The sequence below is a fragment of the Ovis canadensis genome, chromosome 7 (genome assembly GCF_042477335.2).
Source record: "Ovis canadensis isolate MfBH-ARS-UI-01 breed Bighorn chromosome 7, ARS-UI_OviCan_v2, whole genome shotgun sequence".
Lineage (NCBI taxonomy): Eukaryota > Metazoa > Chordata > Mammalia > Artiodactyla > Bovidae > Ovis > Ovis canadensis.
Window position 1 is genome coordinate 44,513,367 of NC_091251.1, and position 13,927 is coordinate 44,527,293.

The following is a 13,927-nucleotide window of genomic DNA, read 5'->3' on the forward strand; positions in this document are numbered from 1 at the left end:
AGTTGTGGCATGCAGCCTTCTCATTGTGGTGCACAGGCTTCTCATTGTGGTGGCCTCTCGTTGTGGAGCATGGGCTCTGAGGTGCGTGGGCTCAACAGTTGCGTTGCACAGGCCTAGTTGCTCCATGGCATGTGGGGTCTTTGTGGATCAGGGATCAAACCTGTCTCTCTTGCGTTGACAGGCAAATCATTTACCTCTAAAGCCACCAGGAAAGCTCCTGTACGTGTATTAAGGATGAAAATACAGTTGACCTTTGAATACTGTGTGGATTAGGGGTGCTGATCCTCTGTGGAGTCAGTAATTAACGTACAGCTTCACAGTTGGCCTCTGTATCTTCAGTTGGTATTTGTAAATTCAACCACCTGTAGATTGGATGGTACTGTAATTGTTTTTAGTGAAAAAAATTCATGTAGAGGCGAACCAGCACAATTCAAACCCATGTTGTTCAAGAATCAACTGTATTTCCTTTAAGTACAAAATATACATTCTAATTATTAGAGAGACAGTTATCTTCGTGTAAAGCTAAATTTTTCACGTAAAACTAAATAGTAAGCTTTTGACTTTATTTGCCTATTACTAGTATTCAGGAGGGAGAAGGCAATGGCACCCCACTCCAGTACTCTTGCCTGGAAAATCCCACGGACCGAGGAGCCTGGTGGGCTGCAGTCCATGGGGTGGCCAAGAGTCAGACACGACTGAGCGAGTTCACTTTCACTTTTCACTTTCCTGCATTGGAGAAGGAAATGGCAACCCACTCCAGTATTCTTGCCTGGAGAATCCCAGGGACAGGGGAGCCTGGTAGGCTGCTATCTACGGGGTCGCACAGTCGGATACGACTAAAGCGACTTAGCAGCAACAGTATTCAGGAATCAGGTCTTAATGACGAAGTGCTAGTCTGAAAGTTTGCTGTTTGCCCTGATAGAAATCTCTCTGCAAATTTAAGGGTCCAGTTTCTAACCAAGGTTGAATTACAGTATAATGAAAAAAGTAGAGTTTTTCTTTAAAGGCAAACAATTTCTTTTTAATGGATGCTGTTAATAAAATTTCAATGTGATTGTCTTTGGCAGTGAGCAAAGAAATCTGTAATTTCTGATGGATAAGTGTTTAGGAAATGTTTGTTTTATAGTTAATAAATGAATGAGTACCTTGATGGAGTAATTAAGAACAACTAATTAACAAGTAATTAACAACAACAAAACGATATCTCTAGCTTTTGAATTTTTTTTCGACTATAAAGCTATCCTCATTCCCAGTCAAGGCATAAATTAGAGAGAATACTGCCCTTGCAGACCAAATTCTAGCCTAATTTCTAGGTTTTGTAGGAGTCCTCTAGGAGAATAATACAGGATTCATTTTTCAAGGAAAAGAAAATTTTCACCCTCAAGAATAGGCAATAAAACTGTTTTTAGACTTGCTGTTTTAAACTATATTCTTGAATAAAGTACTCTTTTGCACTGATAATTTATGAGCTGAAAACAAAATTTGTCTTAATGAATGTAAGAGAATTTTAGTATCATTAAGATAAAACACAGTATTAAAAAGTTTTGTTTTGTTTTTAGAACTAGCAAACCAAAAAATAAGCCTATGAATCCCAGCTCAAGAATATTGTTCTGTAGTTCATAAATTGCTCTTCAGAATTTGTTTCTCTGGATTAAGAATTATCTGGGGTTGCCTAATACCTGGGGCTGTTTCAGATTGAGACAGATTTCTAGACTCTTCCTAATCTTCCAATGCATCCACATACTGATCCAAAAGATATAATTGAAGTACCATAAAGTATGCCCATTTAAGGTGTACAATTCAATGGATTTTGTTTATTTACTTGTACGTCATCATCAAAATCTAATTTTAGAATATTTCCATCATTCTCAAAAGAAGCCATGTACCCCCCACTTAACAGTCACTTTGCATTACCACCACCAATTTCCAAGCTAATTTTGTGTTCATAATCTTTAATTCTTTTTGAAAAGAGATCCCCCAACATTAAGCTTCATACTCCTCAAATGTGACCTGTTCCTATTTTCTCTATTATATTATAAACTAAGCAACTGTATATATTTCATCCTGTTTAAATGACTTCTGATATTGCTAAAGCAAAAACAAATGTCTAAATCTTGTTCACCAAAAATAAAAATGTTTCAGTTCAAATCAGTGGCTTTGCAAAAGTGATGAAATGTGCTGCTGCTGCTAAGTCGCTTCAGTGGTGTCCGACTCTGTGCGATCCCATAGATGGAAGCCAACCAGGCTCCCCCATCCCTGGGATTCTCTAGGCAAGAGTACTAGAGTGGGCTGCCATTTCCTTCTCCAATGCATGAAAGTGAAAAGTGAAAGTGAATGGTGACTAATTGAGGACTTACGCTCTTTCATTGTCTTGGTGAACAATGGAATGTGTACAAAATATTTAGTTGAGTAAAACCAGCATACTCGGGGCTTCCCTGGTGGCTCAGACGGTAAAGAATCTGCCTGCAATGCAGGAGATCTGGGTTCGATCCCTGGGTCGGGAAGATGCCCTGGAGAAGAGAATGGCAGCCCACTCCAGTATTCTTGCCTGGAGAATCCCATGGACAGAGGAGCCTGGTGGGCTGTAATCCATGGGGTTGGAGAGAGTTGGGCACGACTGCAACCTACTCAGCAAAGGTTTTATTTATTTCTTTTTTGTCAGGATGTAAGAGTGTGCTGTCCTAAGAATATGAATTTATTTCACATGGAACTTAGATTCTCATAATAAAGTCTTTTGGTAGTTACTTCAGTTGTCCATGTACGTTATTTCTTACTTTGGAAAAGGTGTGCTATAGCTTGGATTAACGTAACTTGCTTCCTTGAGGAAGATACTCTGCGTTGTAGTGAAAATCTTTCTTAGTACGTGAAGTGAAGTTGCTCAGTCGTGTCCAACTCTTTGTGACTCTGTGGACTGTAGCCTGCCAGGCTCCTATGTCCATGGGATTCTCCAGGCAAGAATACTGGAGTGCGTTGCCATTTCCTTCTCCAGGGGATCTTCCCAACCCAGGGATTGAACCCGGGTCTCCTGCATTACAAGCAGACACTTTATCCTCTGAGCCACCAGGGAAGCCCTTAGTATGTGAAGGTATGTTTTAATGATTTCTTGTTAACATTTGATTGATTCTCTGGCATTCACAACATTTTAAGCACGAATAAGATTGTTTTAAATTGGGGATATACATTTTCACAGTCTTCTATGTTTAATTTTAGGTGAAAGATACTCTCTCAAAAGTCCAGAAAAATCATGTGGGAAAACCACTGCTGAAAATTGATTTAAATCTGGAACAGGCGGTAAGCCATCCCCCCTTTTTCATTAGTTTTATGTAATTAGCTATATTAATATAGCTTAATTTTATGAATGGACATCTAGATTTTTGCATGCTTTTAAAAAAATTTTATATATATATGTTTTTGCTTTAAAAAAATTCATTTATTTTAATTGGAGGCTAATTACAATATTGTAGTGGCTTTTGCCAAATTGACATGAATCAGCCACGGATGCACATGTGTCCCCCCATCCTGAACTCCCTCCCCACTCCATCCCTCTGGGTTGTCCCAGAACACCAGCTTTGAGTGCCCTGCTTCCTGCATCGAACCCGGCATTGGTCATCTGTTTTACATATGGTAATACACATGTTTCAATGCTTTTCTCTCAAATCATCCTGCCCTTCCTTTCCCATATAGTCTAAAAGTCTGTTCTTTACATCTGTATCTCGTGCTGTCTTGTCTGTTCAGTTCAGTCGCTCAGTCGTGTCCGACTCTTTGTGACCCCATGGACTGCAGCATGCCAGGCCTCCCTGTCCATTGCCAACTCCTGGAGCCTACCCAAACTCATGTCCATTGAGTCAGTGATGCTATCCAACCACCTCATCCTCTGTTGTCCCCTTCTCCTGCCCCCAATCCCTCCCAGCATCAGGGTCTTTTCAAATGAGTCAGCTCTTCACATCATGCGGCCAAAGTATTGGAGTTTCAGCTTCAACATCAGTCCTTCCAGTGAACATCCAGGACTGATCTCCTTTAGGATAAACTGGTTGGATCTCCTTGCAGTCTAAGGGACTCTCAAGAGTCTTCTCCAACACCACAGTTCAAAAGCATCCATTCTTGGTACTCCGCTTTCTTCACAGTCCAACTCTCACATCCATACATGACCACTGGAAAAATCATAGCCTTGACTAGATGGACCTTTGTTGGCAAAGTAACGTCTCTGCTTTTTAATATACAGTCTAGGTTGGTCATAACTTTCATGGCTGCAGTCACCATCTAGAGTGATTTTGGAGCTCAAAAAAATAGCCACTGTTTCCTCTGTTTCCCCATCTATTTGCCATGAAGTGATGGGATTGGATGCCATGATCTTAGTGCCGTCTTGTAGATTTTTTATATTGGAGAATTAAAATGGGTTGATATTCTAGAGCAGTAGGTCCTAACATTTCTTCATTCAGATTTTTAATTAAAAAAAAAATTGACCAAAAGTATTTACGGTGCCTAATATGTTAACATAGTTGTAATTTGGAAAGTATAGTAGCTCAGTGTCAATAAGATGGGAAGTTATTATTTTCTTTCCTTACTGGTCCAGACTACTTTGCAAATATACCTTTCACTTAAATTAATATATTTGATTGAAGATCAGATAAACTAAAAACTGTTGAGTTTAATTTGCATGTTTGATATCTGTTGAATATCAGAAATGTTCTGTCAATTATCTTAATTATTTAAACAATTTACTGTTAGGTCTTATGGGATCAAAATGACCAAGTACCATCTTTTGAATTAGTAGGAAACATTGACCACAATTTTTAAAATTCTTTTATGTGCGTAATTTTAGGAAAAACTGGAAAGAATCAATGATGCTCTTTCAAGTGAATATGAGTGCCGCCGGCGGATGTTGATGAAACGATTAGATGTGACAGTGCAGTCCTTTGGGTGGTCTGATAGAGCAAAGGTAAGGCTGTTTTCCCACTTGTGTCCTGTAGGTGGTACTCTGTGACAGCTCTGCAGGCTCTCTCGTCTGTTCTGTAATGATGCCGCATTTGCACTTTATTGCTCTGTCTGAAGTTCCTGCCTAGAGTAACTGCTGGTCTTAAATAATCCTGGTCTCTGTTCATAGATATGTTCATTTCTGACTGTATCTCTCACATTTATTTAAAACTCAGTTGTTATGATTTATGCAAGGATACGAGGAAGTCTGGCGTGCTGTAGTCCATGGGGTTGCAAAGAATTGGACACGACTGAGCCACTGAATTGAATTGAACTGATACATAAAGGAAGGCATCATATGTGGCAGTGAGATAGATACAATGAGCAACTGGTCAGTTAGGCAGCACTGATGTCTGAACAAATCTTAAAGGTGTCTTAAAGCTGTGAACTGTGTTCCAGTTGAAAAGGGTTGCAGGGTGGGAGCATTCCCAAGTGTGAATCTCTTCAGATAGTTTTCTGGAGAGCTGTCATCCATCATTCCCTTTTTATGCCTTTAGTCTGTACCCAGGCTTCATCTGGGATCATCCACCCCACCCTGCATTACAGTCTGGAATCACTCCAGACAGTAAGCTGGGACAAATATAGGAAAACATTTGCTTCTCCTCTTAGAGGGATCATTGTCCTATGCTTCTGGATATCCAGTGTCTGAAAATCACTGGTTCGTGTGGATTGTCCAGTTTTATAGTTGTTTCAAGTGACAGGGTAAATCTGTGCCTGTTACTCTGGTACTATTATTACATTCTTTGGGTAAGTGGGTGGTTCTTCTGCCCCATATTGTATCAGCTGAGGTCACTTGCGCAGCCTCATTCAGTGGGTACCTGGGCTGGGGTGGGTTGAAACATCTAAGATGGTTGTCTTGCATGTCTGGGTTCTGCTGGTAGCAAGGGGTGCCTCACTTGTCATCTGTGCTCTTAGGTGGTCTTTCTCTCCATTTGGTGCCCTATATTGGTTTCCTGTGGTTGCTGTAACAAACTACCACAAATTTAGTGGTTTAAACAATACACATGTATTCTCTTACAGATCTCGACTTCAGAAGTCCTAAAATGAAGGTATTGGCAGGGTTGCACCTCCTCCCAGACACTGCAGGGGAGATTCTGTTTCCTCGCATTTCCTACTTTCCAGATACCACCTGTGTACCTCAGCTCTTGACCTGATTCTCCATCTTCAAAATTAACTGTGGGATCTTCCAGTCTTTCTCTTTCTGCTTCCATTGTCATATGCCTTCTCCTGTGTCTCGCTTATCAAGATCCTTGTGATTACGCTGGGCTCACCCAGATAATTGATCTCAAGATCCTAACTTGCCTTGCAGATACCAATGCAAGTTAGCATATTCACAGGTTCCAGGGAGGATGGAGACATCTCTGGGGAGCCATTCTATTTACCAGATGTTTTATCTTACTTTTAATGGATTTTTTTTTCCCTGCATTGTATTTCTTTACCATATGCTGCTGCTGCTTTTTTCTTCCTTTCCTTTGTTTGTTTTAAAAAATCAGGTATTCGGATGAGTCCTTTTTTTCTGTATTCTTTCACTCTAATGGCTTGTATCCTCCTATTGCAGTTTGGGCCACTTGCATGCCTATTCTTGGGTACTCCACTATTTCCTGGATCCCATGCTCTTCTCTTTCATTGTTTTTTTCCCTCAACCTGCCACAGTAAATGCACAAATAGGGGTGTTTTTCTGAATCCTTACATTATGAAAATGTTTATTCTGCTGCCACATTTGATTGATAGTTTGGGTAAACATAAAATTCTAGGTGGAAAACGTTTTTCTCGAAGAATATTGAAGGCATTGCTTCATTGTTCTGTAGCATGTAGTGCTGCTGTTGAGAAACCCAGTGCCATTCTCCATTCTTTTGGGTGAGCTTTTATTTTTCTCTGAGAGCTTTGAGACTCTCTTCTCTCTTTCACAGCATATGTCAGTCAGGGTCTTTTTTTAACTCATTGTGCTAAACATTAGGTGGGCCTTTCAATTTATAAACTCAAACTTTTATATTTCTTTTATATTTTCTCTTTCTGAAACTCTTATTCAGATGTTAGACTTTCTGAGTAGATCCTCATAAGTTGCTTTATTTTTCTCATTTTCGCTTTTCCTTTTTGATTCACTTTCTTGGAATTTTCCTCAATTTTATTTTGTGCTTGTCATTAAATTTTTGTTTCTGCCATCATTTTTTCCTTTCTGGGAATGTTTTTTTTCTTCTTGAGTTTTCCTTTCACGTGTTTGTTATTTTTTCTTCTTGTTTTATGACTGTGCTATCTTCTTAAATGGGGATGAAAAAAATTTTTTATAAAAGGTATTTTGTTTTGTTTTTTCTGCTTCAATTATTTTCTATCTCTTCCAGGGCAATTTTTGATTTGTTTTTCTTGGTCTTTGTCTTGTGCAGGCTTTCTTCAAATGCATTATGGTCTTTCGTTGTCCATATTTAAGACAAGACACTGAAAAACTGATTGGGAACTAGTCATTGATCAGGATTGTTGATGTCAGGTTTTGGGGCTGGCTACTGTGAACTGGAAATTTCTAATGCTCACTTGTAGAAGTGTGACTGCTCATTTTTTTAAAGGAAGCCTCATTTTTTCTGTACATTATTCTCATTTGGCCAGGGGAGGAGTGGCAGCATGGCAACAATGGTTGGAAGAATAGATTATTCCACAAATAGACTGAGTTAACCCCTATTTTTGGCTCTTGATCTCATTTTCTAATATGTTGGTTCTCTTCTTACCTGTATCCTTCTTTCTAGTCTCTTTATTGTAGTAAATGTGTACTTTTTTAAAAAATAATTTAGTATGTGTAATCTGACTCATTTACCTAAAAATACTCCCTTATGTATATACATAGTTTCCTTCCAAACACCTAGCAGACAGATAAAAAAAATTAGAGTGATTAGAACAGGATTGTTGGTGAGCTATTGTTATTTCACAGGAAAAAAAAATTTTTTTTAGCATAGTAATAGAATAGCTGTAAGGGAGAGTTGAGTACTGTCTTATGTGTATTTTCTTTCAGTAAATATTTACTTAGCACCTCACATGTTGCACACATTACAATGTACCTGGTTCTGTATGAGCATCTCATTACCTTATATGATGAGATGTAGAACATTTTTAGAATATTTCACTGTCTGTAATATCAAATTGGCTTCTCAGAAGATTAAAACCTGTTTCTCTTCTGCATGCATACCAGGATAAATTTTAGACATGTGTGTCCATGTAGACATGTGTGTCCATGTAGACGTGTGTCCATGTGTTTGGAGTAACCGTTGTATGTGAGAAACCTAGATGCTCCTCTAAGAGGTCTGAGTTACCAAAGAAGTAGATGATATGATCGCTGACTTAAAGGAAATAGAATTTAGATATATGCAAAGTATGAGTTTTACTGACCCCTGGAAACTTAATAGAGGTTGTATACATATTGGGTATCCAGTTTAATCTGCTAGAATTTTAATGAGAAAAGGGATTTAGGAATATAAAGAATACTGTGAAAGGTAATGCATTAAAAGTATCTTAACATACTAAATTGGAGGATATTTTCAGTGTTGTCCTTAAGCTTACAGAAGAACCCAAAACAAATGAGTTTTGCCATGCTCTTTGACCATTCAGAGTGGCACAGACTCATGGTAATGTATACTCTTGACTAGCCTTAAACTTAGAGACTTTGAGAAAATACTTTTAGGAAATACCTTGATATTTTTATCATGGTGTTTTTTCATCATGTTTTAGGACAAGGAGATTATGTTTTCAGTTTTCTTAATTTTGGAAGATTTTTTAAATGTTTTTTTCTTAGATTATGATCAAATTTTGGCCTTTCATGTCATCCTTTTCAGTTGTATATAAGGAGAAGGAAATGGCAACCCACTCCAGTATTCTTGCCTCTAGAATCCTGTGGACGGAGGAGCCTGGTGGGCCACTGTCCATAGGGTCACACAGAGGTGGACATGACTGAAGTGACTTAGCATGCATGCATGCATATGCATTTATACCCTGAGTTTTCTTGTTAAATTTAATGTATCTTTATATTATTCTTCCTATTTCATGTGTCTGATATTGTTGAATGATTGACCAACTGTTCTATAGCATTTAAAATCTTTCCACATTTTATCATATGGATATACTCTATTGATTTTGAGGTTTCCTTTAATTTTGTCTTCTTTGCCTGTAATGAAATCCTTGACAACTACATTTTTGTTCATGTACATGATATATTCCTTAAAGTGTAATTTCTTGATCAAAGAATATGCATTTAAAAAATACTCTTCATACACCCTGTGTAGAGTTGCCCTTCAAGAAGATTATACACATTATTTGTATGGTTAATCTGGTTACTCTATTACTTTGCTAGTATTGAAATAAAAGTATAATTTTATAGTTTGATTTTTTTTTACTGAATATAGTGTAATCATTGTCCCATATCTCTAAAAGTTCTATTTCAATATCCTTTTTTATATTAATTTTTAATTGAGATATAATTCACCATCTTAAAATGTATAATTTAGTGGGTTTTAGTATACTTGATTGGAGAAGGTGATGGCACCCCACTCCAGTACTCTTGCCTGTAAAATCCCGTGGATGGAGGAGCCTGGTAGGCTGCAGTCCATGGGGTCGTGAAGAGTTGGACACGACTGAGTGACTTCACTTTCACTTTTCACTTTCATGCATTGGAGAAGGAAATGGCAACCCACTTCAGTATTCTTGCCTGGAGAATCCCAGGGACGGGGGAGCCTGGTGGGCTGCCGTCTATGGGGTCACACAGAGTCGGACACGACTGAAGTGACTTAGCAGCAGCAGTATACTCTCTGAATTATGTAACCATGATCTAATTCTAGAACATTTCCCTCAACCCCAACAGAATTATTCCTTTCAGTGGTCATTCACAGTACCCTCACCTTCCTTTCAGTTCAGTTCAGTCGCTCAGTCGTGTCCGACTCTTTGCAACCCCATGAATTGCAGCACGCCAGGCCTCCCTGTCCATCACCAACTCCCAGAGTTCACTCAGACTCACATCCATCGAGTCAGTGATGCCATCCAGCCATCTCATCCTCGGTCGTCCCCTTCTCCTCCTGCCCCCAATCCCTCCCAGCATCAGAGTCTTTTCCAATGAGTCAACTCTTCGCATGAGGTGGCCAAAGTACTGGAGTTTCAGCTTTAGCATCATTCCTTCCAAAGAAACCTCCCTTTACTATAATCTAGTTTGTCTCTCTTTGGATTTGCCTGTTCTGTGTATGTCATATATATAAGGAATTATACAGTGTGTGGCTTTTATGTCTGACTTCTTAGCATAATGCTGTCAAGTTTCATTCATGTTTCCCCACATAACTGCACAATCAGCCTTTTGTGTCTGCAGATGTGAAACCTGTGGATTCCTAAATGGAAATTCACTGTGTCCAAGGTTATGACTCTTAATGGTCTTGATTCACACGGCCAGATTGTTTTTTAGAAATTTTGTATGAATTTAAACTCGTACAAATAAGGTCAATGCCATTTTGCTTTCACTTTAGCCCCTTTAATATTTAGAATATTGTCAATTTTATGGCTAACTTGATGGTTAAAAATGACTAAATTGTTTTCATTTGTTTATTTGTCTTATTAGTAAAGTTGAACTTTTTTTCATAAGCTTATTAGTCATTTGAATTTCCTATTTTTTTTAAATTTCTATTCGTGTCTTATATTTTTTTCCCCTGAGGCCTTCCTGTTTTCCTTCTGATTGAGCTTTTTATATATTAAGGAAGTTAGCTAGTTGCTTTATTTGTTGAAAATATTTTCCCCAGTTGTTTTTTCTGTCTTTTGATGTGCAGAAATTGTAGTCTTTATAACATAGTTAAGTTTTTCAGTTTTAAAACTTAAAAAAACTCTTTTTTAAAGATTTTTACTTTTTTTTATTGGAGTACAGTTGATTTACAGTGTTGTGTTTCTCTTGTACAGCAAAGCAAGGCAGTTATACATATGCCTACGTCCAATCTTCTTCAGGTTCTGTTCCCGTATAGATCATTATAGAGTACTGAAGAGAGTTCCTGTGTTATATGTAGGTTCTTACGAGTTGTCTGTTTTATGTACAGTAGTATGTATATGTCAATCCCAGTCTCCCAATGTATTCCTCCCTCCCTTCGTCCTTAATAACCATAAGTTTGTTTTCTACATCTGTGACTCTATTTCTGTTTTATAAATAGGTTCATTTGTATGATTTTTTTAGATTTCACGTATAAGCAGTATCATATGATATTTGTCTTTTTCTGTCTGACCTAACCTCACATAGTATGATAATCTCTAGGTCCATCCATGTTGCTGCAAATGATGCTAGTTCTTTTATGTGGCTGGGTAATAGTCCATTGTATATATACGCCATACCTTCCTTATCCATTCCTCTGCTGATGGACAGCTAGGTTGCTTCCATGTCCTGGCTATTGCAAACAGTGCTGCAGTGAACATGGGGGTGCCTGTGTCCTTTTGCATTACAGTTTTCCAGGTATATGCCCTGAAGCGGGGTTGCGGGATCATGTGGTAGCTCTACTTTTAGTTTTTTTAAGGAATCTCCATACTGTTCTCCATAAAGAAAGTGAAAGTTGCTCACTCTTGTCTGTCTTTTTGCTACCCCATGGCCCGTGTAGTCCATGGAATTCTTTAGACCAGAGTACTGCTAGAGTGGGTAGCCATAGTAGTGTTAGATTAATTTACATTCCCACCGGCATTGAAGAGTGTTCCCTTTTTTCCATACCCTCTTCAGCATTTATTGTTTGTAGACTTTTTGATGATGGCCATTCTCCCAGTGTGAGGTGATAGCTCGTAGTTTTGATTTGCATTTGTCTAGTAGTTAGTGACGTTGAGCATCTTTTCATGTGCTTTTTAGCCATTTTTATGTCATCTTTAGAGAAATGTCTCTTTAGATCTTCTGGCCATCTTTTTTTTTTCATGTTGAGCTGCATGAGCTGTTTGTATATTTTGGAGATTAATGACTTGTTCACATTGTTTGCAAATATTTTCTCCTATTGTGTGGGTTTTCTTTTAGTTTTGTTCATGATTTCCTTTCCTGTGCAAGCACTTTTATTTGCCATTTGTTAATTTTTGTTTTCATTACACTTGGTGGTGGAACAAAAAAGATCTTGTTGTGATTTATATCAGAGTGCTCTGCCTGTGTTTTCCTTTAAGAGTTTTACAGTATCCAGTCTTACATTTAGGTCTTCAGTTCATTTGAGTTTATTTTTCTGTATGGTGTTAAAGAATGTTTTAATTTTATTCTTGTACATGTAGCAGTCCAGTTTTCCCAGCACCACTTCTTGAAGAGACCATCTTTTCTTCGTTGTATATTCTTGCCTTCTTTATCATAGATTAGATGACTGTAGGTGCTTTCTATCTGTTTGATCTATATACCCTACTAGTTAGCATTGTAGTATAGTCTGAAGTCAAGGAGCCTGATTCCTCCAGCTCTGTTTTTCTTTCTCAAGATTGCCTTGACTTTTTGAGGTCTTTTGTGTCTCCATACAAATTGTAAGTTTTTTGTCTAATTCTGTGAAAAATCATATCAGTTTGTTAGTGATTGCATTGAATCTGTAGATTACTTTGGGTGGTATAGTCATTTTGAATATTGATTCTTCCAATCTGAGAACTTGGTATATCTTTCCATCTGTTTGTGTCATCTTTGATTTCTTTCATCTGTATCTTACAGCTTTCTGAGTACAGGTATTTTATGCTTTTTGTGCTCACTCAGTCATGTCTGACTCTCTGTGACCCATGGACTGTAGCCCAAAGGCTCTTCTGTGCATGGGATTCTCCCAGCAAGGATACTGGAGTTGGGTTGCCATTGCTTCCTCTAGGGGACCTTCCCAGCTCAGGAATTGAACCTGCATCTCTTATGTCTCCTGCATTGGCAAGCAGATTCTTTACCACTAGCACCACCTGGTAAGCTCTTAGGCATTTTCATGTGATGGTAAATGAGATTGTTTCTCTAACTTCTTTTTCTAGTCTTTCATTGTTAATGGATATGAATGCAAGAGATTTCTGTGTATTAATTTTATATTCTGCAGTTTTGCCAAATTCTTTAAGCTCTAGTAGTTTTCTGGTTGCAGCTTTAGGATTTTCTATGTATAGTATTATGTCATCTTCAAACGTGACAGTTTTACGTCTTTTCCAATTTGGATTCCTTTTATTTCTTTTTCTTCTCTGATCGCCATGGCTAGGCCTTCCAAAACTATGTTGAATAAAAGTGGTGAGAGTGAACATCCTTGTCTTGTTCCTGATCTTAGAGGGAATGCTTACAGTTTTTCACCATTGGGAATAATTTTGCTGTGATTTTGTCATGTATGGCCTTTATTAAGTTGAGGTATGTTCCCTCTGTATCCACATTCTGGAGAGTTTTTATCTGAAATGGGTGTTGAGTTTTGTCAAAAGCTTTTTCTGCATCTGTTAAGATGATCATATGGTTTTATTCAGTTTGTTAACGTGATATATCAGATCAATTAATTTAACCTATGTTGAGTCCTTGCAGCCCTGGGATAAATCCCACTCAATCATGGTGTCTGATTGTTTTAACGTGTTGTTGGATTTGGTTTGCTAGTATTTTTTTGAGGATTTTTGCATCCATGTTCATCAGTGATATTATCCTGTAATTTTCTTTTTTTATGGTATCTTTGGTTTTGGCATCAAGGTGCGGCCTCATAGAATGAGCTTGGGAGTGTTCCTTCCTCTGCCAAGTTTTTGAAATAGTTTGAGAAGGATAGGTGTTAACTCTTCTCTAAATGCTTGATAGAATTCACCTGTGAAGCTGTCTGGTCCTGGACTTTTGTTAGAAATTTTTATATTACTATTTACTAATTCTGATGATCTGTTCATATTTTCTGTTTCTTTCTGGTTCAGTCTTGGAAGGTTGTATCTTTCTAAGAATTTGTCCTTTTCTCTAGGTTGTCCATTTTATTGGCATATAGTTGTTCTAGTTAAACAATGAACTTTTGTTATATCTGGAATCCCTTGTTAT

The 13,927-nt window shown here is 37.9% G+C and overlaps 1 protein-coding gene across 3 annotated transcripts in view; it reads left to right on the plus strand.

The window, feature by feature from the left end:
• The window catches only part of FAM98B (family with sequence similarity 98 member B), a 109,692-nt gene that overhangs the window by 91,302 nt on the left and 4,463 nt on the right, over positions 1-13,927 (plus strand). For all 3 annotated transcript variants that reach the window (XM_069596023.1, XM_069596022.1, XM_069596024.1), the window contains 2 exons: positions 3,211-3,291; positions 4,823-4,939. In XM_069596023.1, coding sequence (XP_069452124.1) covers positions 3,211-3,291; positions 4,823-4,939 — 198 coding nt within the window. The remainder of the gene's footprint in view (positions 1-3,210; positions 3,292-4,822; positions 4,940-13,927) is intronic.